Source organism: Macrobrachium rosenbergii, chromosome 21 (genome assembly GCF_040412425.1).
Source record: "Macrobrachium rosenbergii isolate ZJJX-2024 chromosome 21, ASM4041242v1, whole genome shotgun sequence".
In the NCBI taxonomy this organism is placed as follows: Eukaryota; Metazoa; Arthropoda; class Malacostraca; order Decapoda; family Palaemonidae; genus Macrobrachium; species Macrobrachium rosenbergii.
This window is the reverse complement of record NC_089761.1, coordinates 12,481,896-12,508,963: the sequence shown is the minus strand read 5'-3', so window position 1 is coordinate 12,508,963 and position 27,068 is coordinate 12,481,896. Positions and strand designations below refer to the sequence as shown.

Genomic DNA, 27,068 nt, shown 5'->3' with positions numbered 1-27,068 from the left:
GAGGCTTAATGGTGTACATTTTTTAATCTGGTCTTCTATTCACACGATTAATAACTGTTCCATTTTGTGGACTGGCCCTTGCCTTTGCTTCATATTGCAGTACTGTAGAGTTCACTGAAGCAAAACCTTCTATCAGCTTCATGTATGCATTTTCGAACTTAAGAATTGTCGACACTGTAGAATGTGGAAGCTCTAGGTCACATGCTATTGTCCTTACTCTTTTTCCTTTTTCATACTGATTAATCACATTTACTTTAAATTCCAAGTTGATAGCTATTGTTTGAGGGACTGATACTGGCATGAGACAGTGTGCTGGAAGAAAGAGAAATGATAGCAGACGTTTGTGTTTATGCATTTTAGGCAAACTACAAACTATCAAACATGTTCGGTCATACACTGCTACAAACTGCAGCTAGTGTACAATCAAATGTCAGTGTGGGTCAGACAACTTTGCTGTAAACACTAGATGGATGAATATCAAACTGTTATGTCAATCCTTCCAACCTAGCTATTTAATTGTAAGATCATATGCCATGCTGGATATACATGTTTGATAATGTGTGGCCTGCTTTATATGCATCGATCGGATTGCTAATCGTAAATGCTGCCTGCTGTACAATGTTTCGTAATCGTAAATGCTGCCTGCTGTACAATGTTTCGTAAATTTTTATTTGTTCCTACACAAAATACAAACTGTAGGTCTTTACATAAGGAATAAGCTTCAGCGTAGCTGGAAATAGTCGTTTAACCTTTAAACAAGGTGCTTAGTTAGTTAACTACTGTGTTTTAGAGGATATACTTTCTTGATTGTTTGTGTGTTTGTGGTACTGAGATGCAAACCCACGAATCATCCAAGCCCGAGTGGAAGGGGGTTGCCCAGTGTGTATATTCTGGTACCACTTCTAGACCCTGTCACCATTACCGCTCCCCAGTCAGGACTCCATGTGTGAAGAATGTCGGCTCTGGTCCCCTGTGCAGTGGGTGAAGTTTTTGCAGAGGAGGAAACACAGGCAGCAGCTTCCAAGGCATCATCTGGTGGTAATATACCTCCGACAACACTCTTGGTTGCTGCAAAGCTCCCCTATCTTGCTGTCACTCCTTCGGGAGCAATATACCCTTTGTTGTCTTCACTTGCTTGATTGAGTGGAAGTCAGAGTTGGGGGCTGGGTGATCAGGATGACCTCTGCTTGGAGGTCTCTGTTCACTCAGATGGGGAGATTTCCCCTTCAGAGTGAGAGGAGACTGCCACCCCTAACCCGACCTCTTCCTCTTCAGGAGAGACTGAGGAACTCCGGGAGACGTGGCTCTGTTTAGGCCTGTTGGGCGTTCCATCTGTTCAGGGCCTTTTGAGTCACCTGAGATCTTCTCGAGCTCCAGTGATGCCCCCATTGACTCATGGTATGGTAACTGAAGACAGTTACAGTGACGGCTTTCACCAAAACCACGACCAGTGTGACAACCCATCCAACCTTGACTACCCCTGCAGTTGTTGACCAGACACCTCCGCATGCCCCTGCATGGGCTTCTCAGACGGTAACCCCTCCTTCTGCTGTGCATGCTGCTCCCCCTCCCCCCCCCAATTAGGGACCAGCTTCTACAGGCACTCCTGAAGAAGATGTCCCAGAAGAAGTCGTCGAAGAAGAGGAGTCGCAAGGTGTTGTTGTCTTCATCGCCTTCATCTTCTTTGTCGTCTACCACCTCTTCAGCTTCTTCCGGAGCTCCTCAACAAAAGAAGAAGGTGCCTCGCCAAGTCCACTTGCACGAGGGCGCTTTCCTACACCCATGCAGCCTTCGCCACTGCGGGTTGGCGGTTGCCAATGGCTTTCTTCTCCTGCCAGGGCTTCGTTCTCAGACAAAACAGGAAAGAGTGTTCAATCCCTCTCACCTATCCCCTTGACCTCCTGGGGTTATACCAGGAGGAGTGAGCCAGATAGGAAGGACTCTGATTAGAATGCCTCATCCCAATGTAGCCCCACCACCAAGGTTTACTTTCCAGGTTCAGTCCTAGGATCAACTTGGACATATGCCCAAATGGTTGAGAAGAGATCCGGGGGTTCTGCCAAGGTTCTCCCTCCTGCAGGGAGAGTAGACCAGGAAGGCCAAGCCCTGGGAGGACTTGAGGGTCTTGTGCCCCAGGACTCGGACACCCCTGATATACAGAGGACCTTTGCAGAGATCATTGCACTGATACATCAGCACAACAATCTTGGGGAAGGGGCATCCATGGATTGTCCATCACACCTCGAAGCTTTTTGGGGACCAAAGAAGGAACCCCAAGCTTCAGTGGGGTAGCCATTGTTCACACTTACCAAAGAGGTTTTGGAGCAGGTGAACACTCTGGTCTCTGGGCAGGATAGCTCACTTCACTCCAACCATTTGGATAAGTTGCTTCCTCCTCCTCCTCCTCCTCTGCCTCGACAGAAGCACTACTACATGCCCTTAGAGGGGTCTCTGCCGATGAAACAGGTGGACCCAGACTTGGTCTGTCTGGGTCCAGGTCTCTCGTTACAGCAGCTTGGTGCAGACAGTATCTCTCTCTCTCGCAGCAAGCACTCCAGGCAGTCTTCTGGCTGGACCTCTGGTCTTTCAGTGTCCAAGGTTGCTGCCTCCTTGGGTCCCATCACTCCAGGGAAGGACTCCACCTTTGGGAGACTGTGCCAGTCTGGAGGTAGGGCAATTACCTAAACAGCCCATGAGATGACTAACCTTTGGGCATACATGGTCCTGAAGAGGAGGGATGCCCTCCTTACTCAGATAGCCAAGTTCATGGGCCTGAGTCAGCTTTGACCCTACAGAATGGACCATTGCTGGGTTCTGCCTCTCTCTTCCCTACACAGCAGGTAGACGCTGCAGTGGACAAACATTGTGTCGAGGATAACAACCGTCTTGTCCACAAGGCAGTGGCAAACACCTCCAGGTCTTCGCGCGCCGCTGTGGCCCGACCTTCAGGTCAGGCTAGCACTTCCTCAGCCCCTTAGAAATCCCAGGCTTCGAAAGGTGCCCGAGGAAACACCCAGCCTCCTCCTGCCTGACAAGAAAAGTATGCAGCCACGCACCTTTCAACCCTTGAAGTCTTCCCTTCAGACTTGCGTATCAGCAGGTTCAGGAAGGCAGTGCAGTTGTTCCTGTCTCTGCAGGAGCAACTAGCTCAGCAGTGGCAAGTCATTCTCGACCACCTCTCATCCTTGGAGGAGCTAGTCCCTCACAGGCAGCTTCACCTTCATTCTCTCCAGTGGAGAATGGAGTTCTGGTCTCCCGCTTGGGACTCCCCTTTTCTTCCCATTCATCTCTCAGAGGAAGTGAGACAGAACTTAGCCTGTTGGCTAGATGACAGGAACCTTGTAATAAGAGTGTCTCTGCACACTCCCCCTCCCAAGATACTTCTGTTCTCAGATGCTTTGAGCAAGGGATGGGGTGCAGACCTGGAGGAGTTGCTGATTTCAGGTGTGCGGAGCCAAAATGACAAGCACCTTATCACATCAATATCCTGGCGCTCAAGGCAGCCTTTCTGGCTCTCCAAGAGTTTCAGGATCAAGTGATGGGACACTCGCTGGTGTTGATGAGCGACAACACCAAAGAAGTGGCTTACCCCAATAAGCAGGGAGGCCTAGAGTCTCCTCCGGTACATTTGTTGACGATACAGGTGCACAAGTGGGCAGTAGCACACTTGGTAGAGCTGTCAGCCAGATACATTCCAAGCAAGAGGAATGTAGTGACAGACAAGCTCAGTCACCAGGGTCAAGTGATAGGGACAGAGTGGTCCCTTCACACTGACATCACAGAAAGGTTGTTCACTTCATGGGGTCTTCCATCAGTCGACCTGTTTGCCACCCAGCACAACAGAAAGCTTTAAGTGTTCTGCTCTGCCGTGCCAGACCCATGGGCCACTGCAGAGGACTCCTTCCAACACCCATGGGACAACCTGAATGCTTACACCTTCCCTCCATTTTGTCTGATTCGCAAAGTGATCAACAGGGTAATGATCACTCTGAATCTCAGAATGATTCTTGTGGCTCCCAAGTGGCCACATTCTGTTTGGTATCCGGACCTGATAGCTCTACTTTCCGAGGCACCGAGAGAGATTCTCCCCTGGTACAATCTTGTGTATTAACCACATGTAGAATGGTACCATAAGTCCTTGAGTTCCTTGTCACTTCACAGTTACAGACTAACTAGCATCTCTTGTGAGCTAGAGGCTTTTCTCGCCATACAGCGACACAGATGTCTGGCTACCTTCGCCAATCCTCTGCAGCAGTATACCAGGGGAAATGGGTCATCTTCTGTGGTTGGTGTCGTAGACAGGGTTTCCTCTCCGGTCGGAGTTTCTATTCAGAAGGTAGCAGACTTCCTCGTCTTTCTTCCCCGAGAGAAGCTTCTCTCCATCTCAGCTGTGAAGGGTTATAGAGCCACCTTGGGCCTAGTTCTATGTCTGAAGGGTGTGGATATCTCCTCCTTGCTGGAGGTTTCCTTGCTGATGAAGAACTTCGAAAGGTCTTGCCCTCCAAGGGAACTCAGTCCCCGAGTGGGATGTGACTCTCATAATTAGGAGCCTGACTCGTGCACTGTACGAGCCTTTATGAGAGTCATCAGACAGGGATCTGACCTGTTTTCTTGCTTGCCCTGGCAATGGCAAAGAGAGTAGGCAAACTTTGTGGACTTTCCTTCAACGTTAAACATTCGAGGGGATGGGGATCAGTTATGTTTGATTTCGTCCCAGGTTTCTTAGTGAAGACTCAGAATCAGTCGGTCCCTGACACCAGATTAGAGTCCTTTATGATCCTCCCCAGAGGACTCCCATCAGTCGGACAGTAGTTAACTACCAAACCACCTTGTTTATTAAAAGTTAAACTGCTGTTTCCTGTTGCTCTGAAGCAAATTCCTTATGTAAAGACCTCAGGTTTGTATAGTTAGGAAAAATACAATTACTTTGAAAATTTGTCATATTTTTCTTATATTCATAATTTTTTTTTTTTTGCTAGTCATAAACACAGATTGTTGTAAGTTGCACCTATTGTAAGACAATTCCTATTTGTACATGCAGCTAGTATTATACAGTATATCACAGGAGTTCTTCAACCTGTAATTTTAAAGACATGATGCTTGCTTCTGGCTAATTATTCATAGAGCTCCTCCACAGGTGTCTGTTCTTAAAAAAAAAAAAGAACTAATTATACCTTACAGTCTTTAGTAAAATGTAACTTAAATGATTGGATAAACTGAAAATTTTTAATGATGACAATTTCCCTACAAATTTTTTTTTCAAAACTTAACATTTACTGTTGGCCAAAATTTACCTATCAAATTAAACATGTTAACTGTTACTGGTAGCTTTGGCTTCCTTTCTCTGCATTTGGGAATTAGGTCATATGGATTATTCAATAAACCTTTAGGTCAAACAATTGTGATAAAATCAGTAACAGGATAACTACTCCAAGGTGGCAATATTCAGACAATGAAAAAGGATACAGTCAAATGGTGGATTTACTTTTTTGCTATTTAATTCATTATTCAAAAAGCCTATCTTTTATCAATGATGATGGGTTTCAGGCACCAAACATTTACTGACAAATATGACTACATTTGGTCTCACCAGATGCAGCTTTGCCTGCTTGTTTAACGTCGTCACTTCTCTCACCAACATAATTATGACGTATTTTAAAATCAATACAGTACTAGATAAGACTCAGACCTCCAATCCATGTGTCTATGAAAAATATTTTTTGAAGGGCTTCTGATCATGTAATTACTGCATAAGTATATACAGGTTGTCCATCACTAATCCGGCATCATTGGGACCTGGAGGGTGCCGGATTAGCCATTTTGCCAGATTAGCCATTTATTAGGCTAGAATACAATGAGCTCTTGCTTTGTGGACAAAATAATTCTGAAACCAATCCAAGGACAGTTCAGTTTTTATCCAACCTTTTTTGTTGGCATGGTAAATTACAGGAAAATGTGTCATACTTTTGAAAGCTTGAGGACGTAAACTTTTACCAATGACCAGCAACTTACAGCGGTGCGTTCCTGCAGCATTGGAGCAGCCCAGCACAGTAACACGATCTTTTGATGCTTTATAACCTGCCGGCGATTCTGCATCCTCTGATTTCAGTGTTCTTTTCAGTGTACATTTCATCTGCTTTACAGACCTGGTCAGGACTTAAATTTTCATCACTGACCAGCTTGGCAAACTCGTCAACAAATTTTGCCGCTGCTTCCTCGTCAGCCGATCTTTTTTCACCACACACTGCATGAAACTTTAAGCCATGTCGAGCCTTAAAACGGTGTTTACGCTTTACACCACGAGAAGCACTTCCATTATTCACTGGAGCCATGGCTGGGGCTAAAATATGGCCAAAAGGCAATAATAAATGTAAAAAATGAAACGGCAAAAGCATGCCTGAGTTTGCAAACACCTCCAGTTTGTTGATGCAGCACACTGCACCACCAAATCGAAGCGGCCAGCCAGCGAGTTAGCGCAGCGACCTGGGAAATTTGAAAATTAGTGCGGAAACATTAGAAATTACTCTAGCCGAAATTTGTGCCGATTACTGATTGTTCTGGACTACTGATTGCCGGATTAGTGATGGACAACCTGTATATAAAACTTTATTATAAAAATGTAATTTTTATACAAGTAACTTACCCAGTAATTACATAGCTGATTCCCACATCGAATGGAGGTGGGAAGGTTGGACATGTCTACCTAAAACATTATTAATAGTAATGAGTTTGAGAATAGAAATTTGCCAACATTGAATCAATGTTGTTGAACCTTAACTGATAAGAGACAGGTAGATAAGATTACAGGTAGATACTGCCTCTGGTTGGTGCTCCTCTTATCCAACAGAGGTTAGGTGGTGAAGCCTTGAGGGCCTACTACTACAGTGGGTGCTTTGTAGCGATGGACTAATTTCCGAGGGCTAACAAAGAAAAAACAAGATGCCCCTGCCCAGGGTGCAGTACCATACAAAATAACCAGAGCAAATCTAGTCACCATAACCACAAAAAAACAAAAAAAAAAAAAAAAAAAAAAAAAAAAAAAAAAAACACCAATACCCAACCATTAAAACCAAAAGACTGGAGGGTACTCCAAGTACTTAGTACTCCCAAGCTCCCCAAAAAACTCAACACCCTAAGCAAGGCGAAGTGATTAAAGAAAGGACATTGCTTCTAAGTCTCCTCCCCCAACACCACGCCAGCTGCATAAAATGGACCCACGGTACTTCACTAATCGTAAGTATTTCAATATCCCTTAAGTAATGAGATGCAAACACCAACTTGCACTTCCAAAATGTCGATTGCACAATCGACGTGAGGGATAAATAGTGCTTAAACGCCAAAGACATAGCTGCTGCTCTTATCTCATGGGCTTTTACCTTGCAAGAGGAGAGAGAGTCTTTGCTCACCATGGAATGTGCTTCTGAAATCAAGTTCCTGAGAAAGAAGCCAGGGCATTCTAGACAAAGGTCGAGAGGGATATTTCATAGAACACCAAAGGTTCCTTGATGTACCACAAATAGTCTTTGTTCTGTGAAGATACAACTTAAGGGCCCTTACTGGACAGAGAGCTCTTTCTTCTTCAGACGGGCCTACTATCTAAGACAAGATCTTGATCGTAAAAGAATAAGGCCATGGATTTGATGGCAATTCGTTCTTGGCTAAAAAGTCTAGGGAAAAGGAGCAAACTGCATTGCCCTAAGAAAATCTTATATTTTTGTCCAAAGCTTGGGTTTCACTGGGTCTTTTGGCAGTGGCCAAGGCGACCAGAAAAAAAGTTTTTCTGGAAAGATCCCTTAAAGAGATTGACTGCATGGGCTCAAAATGTGAACTGGCCAGCCGCTTAAGTACCACGTCTATATTCCAGAAGAGCAAAAGTTTTTCCTTAAGCTTTGCAGTATCAAAGGACTTAATAAGGTTGGACAAATCCTGTTTAGACGATAAGTCCATTCCTTTATGGCGGAAAACCAAGCTAAGCATTGTTCTGTAGCCTTTAATGGTAGAGGTTGGAAAGTCCTTTAGTGGAGCGTAGGAACAGAAGAAAGTCCACTACTTCTGTTACAGGTATTAGAAGAGGACACATTATTTCATCTGCACCAAGACCTGAAGATGGACCACTTAGCCTGGCAGACATTATCTGATGACTGTCTTCTGCACTTTGCAATCGCATCTGCAGCTGCTTTTGAAAAGCCCTTCTTTCAGAGCAGTCGCCAAACAGTTTGAATCCTGTTAGGGCCAGAGAAGACAGGTTTTGGTGGACCCGTCGGAAGTGAGTCTGCCTGAGAAGTTGTTGCTTCTGTGGCAGCAGTCTCGGGAAGTCCACAAGAAGTTCCAGCAGATCCGGGAACCACTCCTTTGCTGACCAGAAGGGGGCTATAAAAATCATGGACAGGTTTTGATGAGACCAGAATTTGTTGATGACTTGTCTCACTAAACTGAATGGGGGAGAAGCATACAGATCTTTGCCCAACCAGTCCTGCAACATTGCATCGGTCACCCATGCTAAGGGATCTGGTACTGGTGAGCAGAAGAGAGGAAGTCGGTGACACCTGGAGGACGGGAACAAATCTGTCATGGGTTTCTGCTAGAGCTTCCACAGATCCAGACAAACCAACGGGTCTAATGTCCATTCCATGGGAAGGATCTGTTTCTGATGGCTCAATTTGTCCGCCAGAACATTGAGTCTCCCCTGGATAAACTGTGTTGTCACTTGCGTTGTTCTAATGTAACCAGAGAAGACAACCCCTTGCCACTTCGTACAAGGAGAAAGAGTGAGTTCCCCCGTTTCTTGTACATCAGTGCCGTCGTGCTGTCTGAATGCACTGGTACTGTCTTCCCGTGAACTTCTGAAGCAAAGCACTGTAGGCCCAGAAATATCCCTTGTAATTCCTTTACATTGATGTGCCAGTTTTGCTGCTCTTGAGACCAGGTACCTGACACTTCTTTTAACCCCAAAAGAGTTCCCCAACCTAGGTTTGACAAGTCTGAAAAGAACTCTAGGCTGGGGTTCAGAGGTAGAAGATATTTCCCTTCTGATAGCCTCTTCCTGAAACTCCACCAATGAAGATCCTCATTGATTTCTACCATTATCGGGAACACAAACAAGTCCAGGAACTTTTTCCTGTTCCAGCTGGCTCTGAGGAAGAATTGCAGAGGTCTCAGATGTAGTCTTCCCAGAGTGAAGAATTGCTCCATGGACGAGAGGGTACATAGAAGAGTCATCCATTGATTGGCAGAGCAAGAGTTTAGTTCCAGAGAATCTTTCACTGTCTGAAGACACTTGTCTATTCTCTTCGGGATTGGAAAAACCCGAGAGTTGATCATCATTCTTAAATAAGGAATCTCCTGAGAAGGAGTCAGGAGAGACTTGTCCCAATTGATGAGGAGACCCAATTCTTGGGCCAAGAGAAGAGTTGTGCGAATGTCCTCGGCACACTGAGCTCCCGAGCGGGAATGTAGTAACCAGTCGTCGAGGTATAAAGCAATCTTTATCCCCATCAAATGAAGCCATTTCGCCCAGGGAGCCAATACCCTGGTAAACACTTGAGGAGCCATCGAGAGACTGAAGCACAAAGCCCGAAAAGAACACCTTGCCCTGAAACACAAACCTGAGGTACTTTCTCGAAGTCTGATGCACTGAAATATGAAAGTACGCGTCCTGCATGTTGATGGACACCATCCATTCTCCCTGGCGAATAGATGCAAGGAAAGATTGGTTTGCTTCCATCTTGAATGTTGTCTTTTTGACAAAGACATTTAGAGCACTTACGTCCAAAATGGGTCTCCAGTCCCTCGATGACTTGGGTACTACAACGAGACGGTTGTAGAGTCCTGGAGAATGAATGTCCTCTACTAACTCTATAGCCTCTTTCTGAACAAGAGACTTGACCTCTTGCAAGAAAGCAGCAAATCTCTCTGAATCCAGTAAGCCATCAATTTGCCAGGCTTGCGGACTAGAGGAGGTTTGTTCAAAAAGGGGATAGTGTAGCCCTCCTTCAGGACAGACACTATCTAGGGTTCCGCTCCCTTTTGTTCCCACCATTCCCAAAAGTGGAGGAGCCGCACTCCTACCCGAGTACGGAGGACTATATCTTCACTTCTTAGCGGAAGACTTGGAGGAAGACTTCTTGATGGAACGCTGTGGGAAACAGGTATATGCTCTTCTTCTAGTATATGTTCTAGAATGGAAGCTCCGAAAGGGAGTAGGCTGCAGCGGAGACGAAGATCTGGAAGGAAGAGCCGAAGAATCCTTGGGGCATCTCACAGATTGGGAGAGCAGGTCCTGGGTGTTCTTTTTCTGCAGGTCAGAGACAATGTCTAGAACTGTAACCTGAGGAAAAAGATGCATCTTGTCCAAGGGGGAGAAGAGGAGGGCCAATCTCTGAGATGGAGTGACACCTTTTGAAGTAAAAGAACACCAAAGCTCTCTTTTCTTAAGTACACCCATGGCGTAAAGACCAGCTAACTCCTGTGTACTGTCGCGAACACCCCTGTCAAAAGAGGAAAGTACTACTATGAGGTCCATAGAAGTGTCTTGAGGTGAAAAGGAGCAGTCTCTAATCCTGCGCGCTAGCACACCCACCACCCAGTCTAGGAAGCTCATCACTTCGAAAACCTTCAAAATATTCTTGATAAGGTGTGCTAGTTCTGAAGCTGAAAACATAATTTTGGCTGAGGAGAAAGCTGATCTTCCAGCTGAGTCAATATGGCTGGAGAAGTCTCCCTGAGAGGAGGCAGACTCCCAGGGAAGGTGCTTCTCCCATTGCATAAAACCTATAACTCAACCTAGACAACTTGGAAGGCGGGAAACAAAAAACTGCTTTGCCTTGCTCCCTCTTCTCAGAGAACCACCCTTCTACTTTGTTCAGTGCCTTCTTCACTGAAGAGGAGAGAACCAATTTCGGTAACCTTGAAGAACCAGCTGGGGGAGATTATAAGAAAGTTGAAGCAGGAGAGGAGAGAGTAGCTGGCGAAAAAAAGCTTGGGAAGGTCGCTAGTAGGAACCTCAATAATGCACAGTATGCCAACGAAGGAGCATCTTAATCTGGAAAAACCTCTTCTTCAGAAGAAACAGGAGAAAGTGATAAGTCCGCTGTCGTCTGAGCTGTAGGAGGAGCTTTCTTAAGCAAACTTAGATTATTATCTAGTTTGCTCTGAATTGGGTCAACCAAAACAGGAACACTGTCTGAGACGACACTGCAGTAAACCCCCCGTATTCACGGTCTCACATTTTGTGGACTCACCTATTCACAGATTTCTCTTTGGAACATATATACGCATTATTTGCTGAAAATTCGCCCATTCACAGTATTTTTCACTGAGAAATATTCACTAATTACTGTATTTTTATCTTATTTTCAAGACTAAATGCACTTTTTGTGATAAAACTATTAAAACACTCAGTTAGTCCTCGAGTTACCATAATTCACTTTACGATAATTCAATTTTGCAATGGGGTAAGCAATTAATACCGATACGACAATATTTATAAAATATTTCTAAATTTCATGCGGGTGCAGGCAGCAGTGTACAATCAGGCAGCGAGAGAGACCAAATTACAATAGACCAACTTCTTTTCCTCCATCTCTTTATCCCATTTTCTAGTTAAAAAAGTAAAGGAGAATGATAACAGTATTGTTAGGAATTCCTCTTGCGTAAATGCATACAGCCATAAACAACCGACTGAGAAACTGTTGTTTTGCTTATCACTGAATCAGATAACAACAGCCATTTTGCTTGTATTTCACCATTGTATGGCAATACACAATTACTGTAGGGTATAGTACAAATAACGTTAAGTAGAATAGGACTGATATATTTTTACATTATACCCTTATTCAGTATGGATAAAAGATCGGCAAGGAAATATTCTGCTAAATTTAAGCTGCAAGTTGTAGCTGAAGCTAAGAAAACAATGTTTTAACTGCTAATGACTATAAATTATCGTGCATTGGCAACATGGATTAAACTGGACCATAATTAAAATTGGAGAGAAAATATTTTAATCAAAACTACTGGGAATGAAAGAGCACATTACTGCTATTTTTACGCCGATAAACAATAAATCTGTAAAGCTCATATTATGATGAAATCAAGTGAAAATAGCGAACGGAATCTTGATTTTTTTACACACAAAAAAAAAAAATCCAAATGGCCATCATCATCTATTAACAAAAAATAGCTAAATTAATTTCACAACGAGATGTATTTAAGTTATATTCTGACTTAAAAACACTTTGTATGACGAAAAATAACCTTGCCCCATATAAATAAAGTATCTAGAGATTCATTTATGCTAACTAGAAGGAAGAAAAGTGCTCTGAACTGAGTTAAAGCGGCGAAATAAATGCCACTTAAACGATTTCCAAATTGTTATGATCACAATTTATAGTATAAAAGCATTATAAGAATATATGCAATATTATTGGATACAGTGCATTAAGGCATGACATTTTAAAAGATCCATGGAGAAGATGCATACATATTCATTATGTTGAAGTTCGTATAATAAGGTATGTGAATACAGAGTACAGTATAATGTAGGCTACACTACTCTGCATGTATATGGTATACCATAGTGTAGGCTAAGCTAATTCTAGTTTGTTATTCAATTTCTCTTTGTATTGAATTATCATAAGTCACTTTGCATGAACCTCCAGAATTAGGCTGTGTATGTATAGAGCATACTTTAGAGTGTAGGCTAGGCTACCATATATGTATACATGGTACCGAATACCCTAGTGTAGGCTATGGGATATTCGAGATATGTTTTGGTATTTCTTTATGTTTTTTCCAACAAACGATGGTTTTTTTTTGGGAACCTAACCCCATCATAAGTAGGATAATACCTGCATAAGCATTTTTAGTTTGTTTTGTGTGTGTTTGAACTATCAAGATAGACAGTTCTAAGTGTTTTTAAAAGGGTTCTAAGTATTTGCAGGTTTTAGCTATTTGCAGGGGGGGGGGGAATACGAGGGTTTTACTGCATAATGATGCAGTGGAGGAGCAGGTGCCAATGGGAGCTCAGGGAGCACTGTAGAGATGGGAGCCAATGATGAAACTTGATGGTGAATGGGTGCCAGTGGCACTCATCTGTAAACGGGAGCTTGGGGGCTTGATGCTAGTTGCTGGCCACTCGGGTGCTGACTGCAGAGGTGAAGGTGCTGGGTGCGCAACTCTCAGAAGGGGTTCCCTTATGCAACGAAGAACATCTATGCACCACAAGGCACTTTGGCGACAATTTATGATCCAGGCTATCCTAGTGACTGCATGAGGGGTGCGCTGAATCCTTGCCCTTCTTATTATAAGGAACAAGCAAAGAAATCTCGAAGTTCACTGCACACCTTTTTAGTGGGACTGCATGAGGGGCACGCTGAATCCTTGCCCTTCTTATAAGGGACAGGTAAAGAAATCTCGAAGTTCACTGCACGCCTTTTTAGTGGGAGTGACTTGTCCGCATAGCGCCATGAGCGCCTGGAACTAAAATCTTCGGAGCTGGAGGACATACAGTGAGCACTCACTTGAAGGCTTTTCCAACAGCCTTTGGTTGCAGTCTGGGATTCGTCAACAGACTGAACCGAGGGGGCGACTGCTCGGGGGCAGACCCCACCAACCACCCTTAGGCTACCAGTTGGACTCCTCCCAGGTACTGGGGAGTATGTCAGGGACCTTGGCCTAAGAGAATCGGCAGGTCGAACAGCTACCTCCTCCACTACCACTGCACTTGCACTGGGCGCTCTGACTCACTCTTATCCATTAACACTTTCACAGATGACGCTAATTTAGTGATCGATCGCACAATTAACTCAAAAGCGAGTGTCAATTTTCGACTTCAGGCTGACGATGGTGTTGGGCTCAGAAATGTGAGAGCTGGGTAAAGGAGAGGATTGCACAGGTGGAGGAGATAGAATGGGATCAGAAGAAATTACAGGTGCAATTGCATCCGACTTAGCGGATGAATCCTGACTAGCTAAGACTAGCTAAGACTTTACTAGAGTTTCTTAAGATGGAATCTAAAGTCCTCCACTTCTTTAAATCCCAGTCACTACACTCCTCAGATCGTAAATCCAGAGAACAAGGTTGTCCCCCTACATTGAACACAAACAGTGTGAGAGTCGTAGGATTCTTTAATAAGTCTAGTATTGAAGCCTTTGCTACAGTACCTAAGACTAGAACTACTAGTGTCAGACATCGTGGAAAATTATAAAGACAAGTCCAAAAAACGGGCAAAAAGTTGTAAACCAATGATCAAAACTCGCCTAACACTAACTAATTTGTGCCAAAAGGCTATGAAAATAAATACTTCACCAATTGTGGATAAAACAAACAATCAGCAAAGTATAAGTTTCAAAATTCAAGCTGCTGCCAACCACAGTCCTTCAACCACAGCCGGCAGAAACACATTGAAGCTCTTTGCTATGTTGTACCTCTTCTTCCACCTGAAGTGGGCGGGGCACGTCGCCATAACCAAAACAAACTAGCACGACCCGCAATTTCAAAATTTTAAGCTGCCAGTTAAAAGAAACTAATAGCTATGTAATTACTGGGTAAGTTACTTAAATAAAATTACAAAATTCTGTGGTGACACCTTTAATGACTGACTGCTTAACACATTGTAAACTACTAAGTTATACAAACAGAAGCATTATTAGGCAAAGAGAACTTAATTGTTTTATTAGAAAATATGGCATCAACCTCTATACCAGATAGATATTTGAAACAATCAGTATAAATGTGTAGCATGAATTTTGTACTTTGTATGCTCTGATATTTATTTCTTATATTTTCCTAAAAGTATTCGTGATTCTGTAAGCTGATAATTTAACAGTATTGTAAGCATAGTAACCTAATATAAAATGTGAGACTACTAACTGGATAAAAATATAAATCTTACCCCAACAAGGTGAGAAGCCCCTAAGGCACCAGCCACAGCTGCTCCAGCACCAGCAACCATACCTAAAAGTCCTTTGTTGCTGCCACTACCAGTGTGCTGTGGAGACTGAAATATCAATACAACAGTTTTATAACAAGAAATTTTAATGCAATGCTATCAATCATAAAGAGCCTCAACTGTGCAAAACACATCCAGCGCACCAATATAAACTTTGCAAATAAAAGATCCATATGCACATGCACAGCCCAGACCACCATCTCATTGATGCCACTTTGTTCATTCTTTTGTATTATTCTCCATCTGAAGAGAGAGCGGAAGGGGGAATGGCACTAAAAATTTTGATAAATGGACTTGTAAAAAAAAAGACAAAAAGTTATTTTACACACATGGTTTATTATCACAAATCATCAATCAAAAGAAGCCAAAATCACAATTTGGGAGGAAGGACGAAGCAGATGAAACTGAGATAAGAAATAAAGCTGCAAGAGGTCCAGTCCCCAAATGAGGGTGGCAGAGTTTGGCAAATTTCTAGAATAATGGGAGCTTCCTGAGTAATGGATTTACAATTGGAATCAAGCCAAGAGTGTTGTACAAACTCCAGGCACAAAGAAAACAATGGCTGGTACTCCAGGTTACACAGACCTCCAGTGTACCAGAGAAATGTAATGATTCAAAAAGAGGACAAGGATGAATATCTGAATCCTAAATAGAGAAAGGCCATGGCCAGCCATGTGATATGTCCCAGTGAATACATATTAATAGTTTTATAACTGGAATCACAAAAGTAAAACTTAGCAAAGGAGTTCTGATACACCAGATGCCCAATCTAAGAATGGCAAAGATCCCAAATTATAATTTAGGGCTGGGGAGGAAGAGAGGGCCTGAACCTTGGAACACTGATTTTGAACACAGCAAGGTTTTCATAAGATACAGATGCATAAGCTTGGGGAATAACTTCTTGCCAGCTGATTCTGATAGTTCAGGTGCTGGAATAAACAAGGAGAAGAAGAGGATTCAATTTATCAGAGTCAAGACTTAAGGGCCCTAACTGGACACAGAAGACTATATCTTTTAGCAGAAGGTAGATAGGTAGGCCAGGGATGACACAGGAGTTCAACAGATAATCGTCCCTGCTACATGACTGATTTTTGGCTACAAACTCTGGAGCAAATAAGAGGCCAACTGGGGACCTGAAAGGCATGGAGCTCACCAAGGCAATCAAGAACACAGTCTTGAGGGTAAAATCCAAAAGGCAGGCATCTGAAAGCAGCTCATAAGGAGGCCTAGTAAGCCTGTGCAGTACCAAGGTCAAACACCAACATGAAGATTTTATCAAACTCTAATTATGGATCTGGCTAAGTGCTGATAAAACTCAGAAATATTCTTGCCATTCCTTAAGTCCAAAATGTGCTGGAGAAAGACTAAAGTTGAGCAATACAGTAACCTTTAATTGCCAAGAGAGAGAGAATTTCTTGCAATTCCAAATCCAAAGAAGTTTGACAGGTAAAGGACTAAAGTAGATCCACAAGAAATGGCAATAGCATCTGTAGAACCATTCCAAGAGCCTCTCTGAGACTAAGCTTGATAACCACCAGACACAAGAGTCCTCCAAGTGGATGAGACCTCACATGGTCCATGATGAGTTCCAAAAAGTCCAGAAACTACTACTGCTGAGGCCATAAGTGAGCATGGAGGGTTATCACAGAGTTCACTGATGTCCAAAACTTCACCAGAACTTGGCTCACTCAGCAGTCTGAATGGAGAAAAAGTGCAGGCATCACAACTGTCCAAAGGCTGGAACGTAGCATCTAATGCCAAAGTTGCTGCATCCAGCTGCAGAAAACATAATCCTGGAAATCTGGCATTCAATATGGTGGACAGATATATAACAAGGGAGTTCCCATACTTGCCATAGAGCCTTGTGATGAGATAACACCGAAGGGAGACCTGATGAGTCCTGTCGAAAGCATCCACCCTTAAGTTACCACCCTAACAACAAACTGAGGCACGATGGTGACACCAAATCTTTCAGCCAAGCAAAGGGGTCATGGTAATTAGACACAATTTCTACCATGTCCCTCCTTGATTCTTCATGTAAGTAACGACACTGCTGGTCATGGGCCCATGCAGCAACCCAACAAGTCAGTCACAAATGTTTGGAAGCTGAAGAAGACTGCATGAAACTTCACAAAATTATGTGCAGCTGGGAATCTTCTTTGGATCAAAATTTTTTTGCACTGATGACACATGTAAGCCTCTCACCCTGAGGTCAAAGCATCTGAAAAATTATGGAATCAAGGTCAGGGGGCACTAAGGGAACTCATACCAGCAGATCTGATGACTGCACCATCGACAAAGATTGCAAAGGAAAGCCTTTGTGATCAGGATCTAGATGACCATAGATATTATGGTTACCTCATAACAATAGGCCAATGAAGCAGTAGGAAGCAAATTCAAAAACAGCTATAAGGAACCAACCTCTAGATATATTTGATGGAAAATCAACACTTGCCAAGACTTGGCCTTTGGACAAGGATAAAGACTAAACTTGCTTTTAACCCTTAAATGCTGAGTCTCTATTTACAAAAGTGTCTGCCGTATGCCGGCGGGGTTTGAGAGTTAGCACCGAAGCAGAAAGAAAGTTTTTTCAAAAATTCACAGCACGCTTAGTTTTTAAGATTAAGAGTTCATTTTTGGCTCCTTTTTTTGTCATTGCCTGAAGTTTAGTATGCAACCATCAGAAATGAAAAAAAATATCATTATCATATATAAATATTGGAATATATGACAGCGCAAAAAAAATCTCATATATACTTGTATACAAATCACACTGTGAGCAAAACGGTTAAAGCCAATGAGTTATTTTTTTTCCGTTGTATTGTACACTAAATTGCGATGATTTTGGTATATAACAAATTGTAAAATGATCAAAGCAACACAGAGAAAATGTTATCACAAAATGATGCATGGATTCGTAACACATGGATGTAAAAAAAGTTTTTTTCAAAAATTCACCATAAATCGAAATATTATGCTCGAGACTTCCTGTTTGTTGCAAAATGAAGGTAAATGATTGAATATTACTAGAATGTAAGAGCTTTAGCTTACAATTGCATTTTTCGACCATTTCGGTCGAGTCAAAGTTGACAGAAGGTTGAAATTTCGGCACTTATCGTGATTTATATGAAAATATTTCAAAACTGATAAAAGCTACAACCATGAATTAATTTTTTGTTGTATTCTACATGAAATTGCACACATTTTCATATGTAAAACTTTATGTAACGGCTAATATAAAAGGGTGCAAAAATTACAACAAAGTGACTAAGGAAATTCTGAAATTTTCAGCAGAGTTAGTGAGAGTGGAGCGTAAGGAAAAAGTTTTTTCAAAAATTCACCATAAATCAAAATATTGTGCTAGAGACTTCTCAGTTGCTGCAAAATGAAGGTAAATGATTGAATATTACTAGAATGTAAGAGTTTTAGCTTACAATTGCATTTTTCGACCATGTCAGTTGAGTCAAAGTTGACCAAAGGTTGAAATTTTGGCATTTATCATGATTTATATGAAAATATTTCAAAAATGATAAAAGCAACAACCATGAGTTATTTTTTGTTGTATTCTACATGAAATTGTGCATATTTTCATATATAAAACGTTATGTAATGGCTAATATAAAATGGTGCAAAAATTACAACAAAGTGACTAAAGAATTTCTGAGATTTTCAGCAAAGCATGTGGATGTAAGGAAAAAAGTTTTTTCAAAAATTCACCATAAATCGAAATATTGTGCAAAAGACTTCCCGTTTGTTGCAAAATGAAGGTAACTGACTGAATATTACTAGAATGTAAGAGTTTTAGCTTACAATTGCATTTTTTCGACCAGTCGAGTCAAATTTGACCGAAGGTTGAAATTTCAGCACTTATCGTGATTTATATGAAAATATTTTTTCATAAAAGCTACAACCATGAATTAATTTTTGTTTACCATGAAATTGCACACAAATAAAACTTTATGTGCTAATATAGTGCAAAAATTATGACAAAGTGGCTAAATAAAATTTGAGATTTTCAAAATGAAGGTAAGGAAAAATTTTTTCAAAAATATTAAATCTAAAATATTGTAAGAGACTTCTCGGTTTTGCAAAATGAAGATAAATGATTGAATATTACTAGCAGTTTTTTTCAATTGCAACCATTTCGTCGAGTCAAAGTTGACAGAGGGTTGAAATTTCGGCACTTATCGTGATTTATATGAAAATATTTCAAAACTGATAAAAGCTACAACCATGAATTAATATTTTGTTGTATTCTACATGAAATTGCACACATTTTCATATATAAAACTTTATGCTAATATAAAATGGTGCAAAAATTATGACAATAAGGAAATTCTGAGAAAGAGTTAGAGTGAGCGGAGGTAAGGAAAAATTTTTCAAAAAACCATAAATCGAAACATTGTGCTAGAGACTTCTAAGTTGTTGCAAAATGAAGGTAAATGATTCAATATTATTAGAACGTAAGATTTTTTTACAATTGCATTTTTCGACCATTCCAGTTGAGTCAAAGTTCACCAAAGGTTGAAATTTTGGCACTTACCGTGATTTATATGAAAATATTTCAAAACTGATTACAAAAGTTAATTCACATGAAATTGCGCATATTTTCATATATAAAAGTTATAACGCTAATATAAAATGGTGCAAAAATTACGAAAAAGTGACTAAAGAATTTCTGAGATTTTCAGCAGAGTTAGCGGGCGCGGACGTAAGGAAAAAGTTTTTTTCAAAAATTAACCATAAATTGAAATATTGTGCTAAAGACTTCCCGTTTGTTGCAAAATGAAGGTAAATGATTGAATATTACTAGAATGTAAGAGTTTTAGCTTACAATTGCATTTTTCTACCATTTCGGTCGAGTCAAATTTGACTGATGGTTGAAATTTGCACTTATTTTGGAAAATATTTCAAACCTGATAAAATTTATATGAATTAATCTTTGTTTATTTTGAAAAAATTTTGATAAAACTGAGATTTTCACAACCATGAGTTTTTTATTTTTGTTGTGCTAGAGATTATTGCAAAATGGAGATAAATGAATATTACTAGAATGTAAGATTTTGCATTTTTCGACCATATAAAGTTGACTGAAACTTGAAATTTTGGCACTTATGTAACATGAAAATATTTCAAAACTGATAAAGCTACAACCATGAGTTTTTTTTTTTTTTGCAAAATTTGCACATTTTCGATAAAACGTTATGTAATGGCTAATATAAAGCGGTGCAAAAATTACGACAAAGGACTAAAGAATTTCTGAGATTTTCAGCAGAGTTAGCGGGCGGACGTAAGGAAAAAGTTTTTTTCAAAAATTCACCATAAATTTCAATATTGTGCTAGAGACTTCTCGTTTGTTGCAAAATGAAGGTAAATGATTGAATATTACTAGAATGTAAGAGTTTTAGCTTACAATTGCATTTTTCGACCATTTCGGTCGAGTTAAAGTTGACCGAAGGTTGAAATTTTGGCACTTATCGTGATTTATATGAAAATATGTCAAAATTGATAAAAGCTATAATTTTTTGTTGTATTCTACATGCAATTGCACACATTTTCATATATAAAACTTTATGTAACGGCTAATAGAAAACTGTGCAAAAATTATGACAAAGTGACTAAAGAATTTCTGAGATTGTAAGAGCCTGATGCCATCTCTTCCAAACACGTGTGTTCATGTGTTCGTCATCCATCAGAGTGGCGAGACGTTTGGCGTCCTCACAAACAGAAACATACACACAGTTTGATACAGAAGATTCATTGGAACATTATGAGTACATGATTAGAATGCTTGCATGGCAATGCAAGTAGTGGTGATTGTACATACATCCAAGACAACAATGGTTAGGGAGAAACAAGACGGAAATATTGTATGGTTGAAATCGCGTTCCTTTAGAGAAAGAAAACGAGATGCTCTTGTTGTCTTGTCCACTCCGATGGACGACGAACACACGAACACACACGTGTTTGGAAGAGACCGCGTCAGGCTCTTACAAGATTTTCAGCAGAGTTAGAGCAGTCGTAAGGAAAAAGTTTTTTTAAAAATTCACCATAAATCAAAATATTGTGCTAGAGACTTCTTGTTTGTTGCAAAATGAAGTTAAATGATTGAATATTAGTAGAATGTAAGAGTTTTAGCTTATTAATTGCATTTTTTGCAAAAATTTTGGTCGAGTCAAAGTTGACCGAAGGTTGAAATTTTGGCACTTATCGTGATTTATATGAAAATATGTCAAAATTGATAAAAGCTACAACCATGAGTTATTTTCTTTTGTATTCTACATGAAATTGCACACATTTTCATATACAAAACTTTATGTAACGGCTAATAGAAAACAGTGCAAAAATTATAACAAAGTGACTAAAGAATTTCCAAGATTTTCAGCTGAGTTAGCGCAGACGTAAGGAAAAAGTTTTTTTCAAAAATTCACCATAAATCGAAATATTGTGCTAGAGACTTCCCGTTTGTTGCAAAATGAAGGTAAATGATTGATTATTAATAGAATGTAAGAGTTTTAGCTTACAATTGCTTTTTTCGACCATTTCAGTCGAGTCAAAGTTGACCGAAGGTTGAAATTTTGGCACTTATCGTGATTTGCATGAAAATATGTCAAAATTGATAAAAATTATAACCATGAGTTATTTTTTGTTGTATTCTACATGAAATTGTGCATATTTTCATATATAAAACTTTATGTAAAGGCTAATAGAAAATGGTGCAAAAATTATGACAAAGTGACTAAAGAATTTCTGAGATTTTCAGCAGAGTTAACTGATGCTTTCTTTTCGGATAAGAAAGAAATTCGCGCATGCGCAGCTGGGTCACACTTGTAAACAAAACAACAGCATGATCCGTGAACTCCCAGCATCCCTCAAGGCGCGTGATTTAAAATTTTTCGCAAACGAGGCCTATAAGTATTTTTCCGTGAATATTTAAAAAAAAATTTTTGTAATCGACATATTTTAAGTCCACTCAGCACCCGACAGACAACTTTTGTCAACGTAAAATACATCCAGTCGGCGTTAAAGGGTTAATTAGAAGGTTACGTTAGATGTTCAAGCTTAGTTCATAGGAAAACAAACTGCTTAATGAGGATTATCTCAAGGTATGATTCATGTAAAGGCTGACATTTGGATATACTGAATGACACTCAACATTTTCTTAATGGTACACCTAACCCTACCACTAAATAAAAGGAAAGGAAAAACAATGTTCAAATAGAATAAGGAATGTGCTAACATTTAGCTTTAGCAAATAATAGCAAGGTTAATGCTCGTTTCTATTTTCTGCTTCTAATTTTGACTGGTTCTTTAAAGATGAAGAACAATCATCTGAAAAAGTAGTAACGATGGCAGATACTGGGAGTCAATTGTCTTTCATAAAAAGAAGTTTAGCTGTTCAGTTTAAATTTCGAGTTCTGAAGAACAGTGTCTCTCGATATAAAAGATTCCAACAGTAACAGATACAATGCAGTGTATTTTGCTTGATGTATCTACTGTTTTGGTAATAAGCCTGGTAAATTACAGGCAATCTGTGTTCCGAAATTTAAAACTAAACTCAAATTTCATGGTGTGGAGGAGTTAAGAAGTTTTAATAAAGAATTATCAACAATAACTGATGTAGATTGTATTACATAAATTGAAGACTACATTAGTAGGTTTTGGTCAAGCTAGTTCTTCTCAACTTGATTTTCACTTTATTCTTTTTGGTAGTGTATCCTATACAAGAAAGAATATAAACTGCTTACCTAGAATATCTTCAAGTAATACTTGTGAATTAAATAAAGTACTTCCTAATGAAGGGGAGTGAAGCTGTAAATCAGAAAACTGAATCATTTTGTGCCTTGTTAGATAATACAGAGAAATCAATGGGGCAGAACTCCTGAAAGCATGCACTGGTAAATAATTTGTCCTTGGGTACAGAAAATAGAATTAATGTGAACTTGTGTGAAGGTATGATACAGAATATTATTAAAGAAAGACATGAGGTCATTTGGTAATGCATCTCCAATGGAACTTTCATACGAATCACTTGTTGAATGATGAGTTTAAATTGCCAAAAAGGATGGTGGACCACAATGCTAAAGAACATAGGAAAAATGACAAGGTTACAAAAAAAAATAGAAGAATAAAGGTACTGTATTATCAGACCAATCCCTGACTTGGACATTTTTTGGAAGAAAATCTGAGGAGAGTGTTTTTTTTGCCCATACCAATTTTTAAAGCCAATCATTTGAGTACAAGTGCAGCACAGTGTTTCTGTTGAATTTCAAGGGTAATATTCACATTATCTCCCAACTAAAGCTGACTGTCTGGTCTTAAACCTTAAATGATAAGATGAGCTTGGCTCATGCTTCTAAGGTTTGACATATAATCTTTAACAACAGATTTTTAAGAGTAAGGCCACCCAAAAGGAATGCCCTCTTCCTTACAATATTTCTCCACTGTTGGTGCAAAATGGTTGAGGAACCAATTCTCAAAAATAATGACAGTTGTCTAAGCCTTGGGACTTTACATCCATATAACTGAGAGCAAGGCTTTGAGGATGTTCTTCAGAGCTCAAGGATTCTCCGCAAAATACAGTACCCCAGCAACATCTTTTCTCAATGGGGAAACTTTTGGAGGTCTGCAACCACAGACAATGCCTTCTGAATCAACACCTGCTTATGGGGATACACTGATGAGTCCACTGTTCTCCCCTGTGAAAGAAGCTGTTCCATTTCCTAACAGATTTTATTTTTCTAGTTGATGACAGTGTTCCCCATCCATGGGACATCACCCTTGACATGGGCTAAAATGCCTTATCATGAATGACTGATGATACTGTTGTCCAACTAAAAGCATAAGAATGAGCTACAGAAGCAATCTTTTTGCCATTTTTGGAGCATTTTATCACAACCAACTTATTTTCCAACAGAATAGCATTATGCTTAGTAGCACTAGGACTTAAGAACTTTCTTTGAAGCCATGGGAACAATTACTAGAATCAATGATGACTTGAAAGACGGTAATGAGTAGCACTCCATCCTATGTGACATTTTTTATGGTGAATGGGCAGTGAAGGTCATTGATCATGCCTATCTTGGAATTGGTACATTTGCATCTCAGGACTGAAACCCTTCCAGATATTTGTGTACCTTTAAACAACCTACAATTAGCAATCTCAAGCTATTTTCTGATTTCTTGATTAGCTTAACATGGGTGGAAGTTTTAATTACATGTAAAGAGAAAATTACAGGAAAGTGTGTACTTTTTATGTGATATATAAATATGAAGTATCAGGAAGCTCTGTCAGGCTCATCAGGTATATTCTGGTTCCAAATCCTTTACTGATAATGAATGTTAAATGTTTTTTGGTCTGCCCAGTACCGCATCCCCCTGCAAATAGTTAAAATCCGCGAATACTTAAAACCCCCCTAAAAACACTTAGAATTGCCCATAGTTTTATCACAAAAAGTGCATTTAGTCATGAAAATTATATGAAAATACAGTAATTAGTGGATATGTCTCAGTGAAAAATACAGGCAGTCCCCAGCTAACAGCGCGCTCGGTTGATGACGATCCGGTCTTATGGCGCTTGTCTAGCAACGAAAATCAGCAATTTTCAGCACCCAAAATCACCGATTTCCACTTATCGGCGCCGATAATTGGGTATTGGCGCCAATACATACCTAACAGAGGCACCGCTAACTGAAAATCAGCACTTTTCAATGCCGACAAGCCCGAAAATCTGCGAAAAAGCGCCGGAAATCGCCGATTTTCGGTTAGTGGCGATTTTTGGTTATCATCAGACCCCAGAACAGAAACCCCACCGATAACCAAGGACTGCCTGTACCGTGAATGGGCGAATTTTCTGCGAATAATGGGTAGATACGTTCCAAAGAGAAATCTGCGAAAACCTGAGTCCGCGAATAGTGAGACCGTGAATACGGGGGGTTTACTGTATTCCACAAGTTTCCACGAGTCTTTACTTCTTTTACCCGTTACTAGATTTTTTTTCATTTAGTTGTGGTGTATTGTCGTTAGACTTTGAGTTCCTGAATAATCTTAAGCATGGGTTAAAAAGTAAAAATAGAGAGAAATACTGTGATCTAAAAACCTAATCTGATGGAAGTATTCAAGAGAAGTTTCTTTTACTTGATTTGTGAAACTCACAAAGAGGTTCCAGGGGTATCTTGTGATTTTGAAAATTAAAATAGAAATTTTGCAATAAAGCATAATCTTTTTATTGATGAGGCTGGTCTCATGAGAGTAAAATGCAAAATGAGTAACTCTACATCAGACACTAAAATGAAGTATCCCGCTGTATGACGTTTGTTTGCTAAAGGAATATCTTGTGGATTGTATGGCACACACAGACTTGCTGAAAAAATGTTTGGCTTATTACTAGTTATTCACCAGTAAAGGATATCATACAGGACTGCATTTGGTGTAAAAGACTGAATGCTATGACTATAAAAACAAACACTAATGTCTACTTAGAATTCAGCAGGGATCCAGATTCTATTTTTGTCAGGATCACTTGGAGATATTTACTGTAATGTAGAGATGTGGCAAAATGAATAAGGTATAGATCCTATTTTCCAAAGCTGTCAATAGATAATCTTCAATTGTTGCTGGCCTTCCTTACTGAACTCTGACACAAAAGATATCTAAAAAGTATTGGTATAAGGATGTGAAGTTGTAAACATTTCCAAGTAGAGTTTCACAGTTAGGAGTATAAGTTAAAATATGGGTACTCAGTGTATGGAATGAAGTATAGAGTAAAAGCATTCATATGAGATATCTGGATTATTTCAACTTTGAGTACTATGTACATGCTGTCTTTAGACTGAATGACTCATGAAACTTAGGTTGTAAAGCCAAGCAGTGGGACATTTCAGCCAGTCAGCATTTAAGACAATGAAAAGGAATCTGGAATGGTTGAACAGCAAGATAAAGAGATCCAGAAAACAAATGTGATTAATCAAAAGGATCGAAAGGTGAAAATGGAGAAAACTCCATAGTTGCAATAAGAAGTAATGGTTTGAGGTTGGATAGCAAGAGGGAAGAGAGGAAGCAGGATGAAATGTAAAGTACTGATACAAAGTGGGTGCAGCTGGGGCTACAGGGAGACTGCAAAATCCCATTATTAATGCCTAAAGTGCATCAGTGAGGGGCAATGATGGCTCTAATGCCCTGTGGGGTGATGTCTTCAGAGACTGAAACATTGGTCAAAAAAACCTCAATTGTATTTAAAGAATCTCTTAAGGAGTAATCTTGAATCTTCTGCCTCAAGACCTGAAATGTTGATACAGTAGTCCCTCTTTTTACAATGGGGGTTAGGTTCCACAGGCCCCCGTTTAAAAAAGAAATCTGTGTACTGTATACCGATTTCTGGCCAGGTATGTATTTTTCTGGTAATCTCAACAAATTATTTTAAGTGTTTCATGGAAGGCAATTACCTTGGCTGATGAAAAGCTTTTGAAACTTTTTAAAATACTTTTAATTATGTAAGTCATAAAATATTTTACTGCAGATGAAAATTTTTTGACATCGATGGGCAACAACCATATTATATGCTAGTTACTTGTAGGCTACTTGTGTCGCAAAGTTATCTGTATGGTTTCATAGAAATAAATTATTTTGGTTGATGAAAAGCTTACTATCCTATTAAAATGCTTTTACTGACAGAAGTTATAAAACACTGCACTGTACAGTAAACCCACAGTATTCACAGGGGATAAGTACCACAAACCCCCGCAAATGGCTAAAATCCGCGAGTACTTTACAACCCCACCCCCCAAAACATGCTTATAACTTCATATTTACACAGGTCAGACACCAAAGACTACAGGCAGTCCCCAGTTATCGGCGGGAGTTCCGTTCTGATGGTGTGACAATAACTGAAAATCGCCGATAACAGATTTTCGGCACTTATCGGCACCTCTTAGGTATGTATCAGCACCAATACCCAATTATCGGCACCTAAAAGTGGAAATCGGCAATTTTTGCCGCTAGACAAGTACCGTAAAACCAGATCGCCGATAACTGGGGACTGCGGGTACCTGTAGAAACATTTATAATTGCCTATTTAATGGTTCAAACACCAAATGTATATCTTGAACTACCATCCTACACC

The 27,068-nt window shown here is 40.1% G+C and overlaps 1 protein-coding gene across 5 annotated transcripts in view; it reads right to left on the bottom strand.

Annotated features, from left to right (window-relative positions):
• Nucleotides 1-27,068, bottom strand: part of LOC136849677 (uncharacterized) — a 193,692-nt gene that overhangs the window by 19,773 nt on the left and 146,851 nt on the right. For 4 of the 5 annotated variants that reach the window (XM_067123015.1, XM_067123011.1, XM_067123013.1 and 1 more), the window contains exon 6: nt 14,891-14,995. In XM_067123015.1, coding sequence (XP_066979116.1) covers nt 14,891-14,995 — 105 coding nt within the window. The remainder of the gene's footprint in view (nt 1-14,890; nt 14,996-27,068) is intronic. The other variant, XM_067123016.1, reaches the window with a different exon arrangement.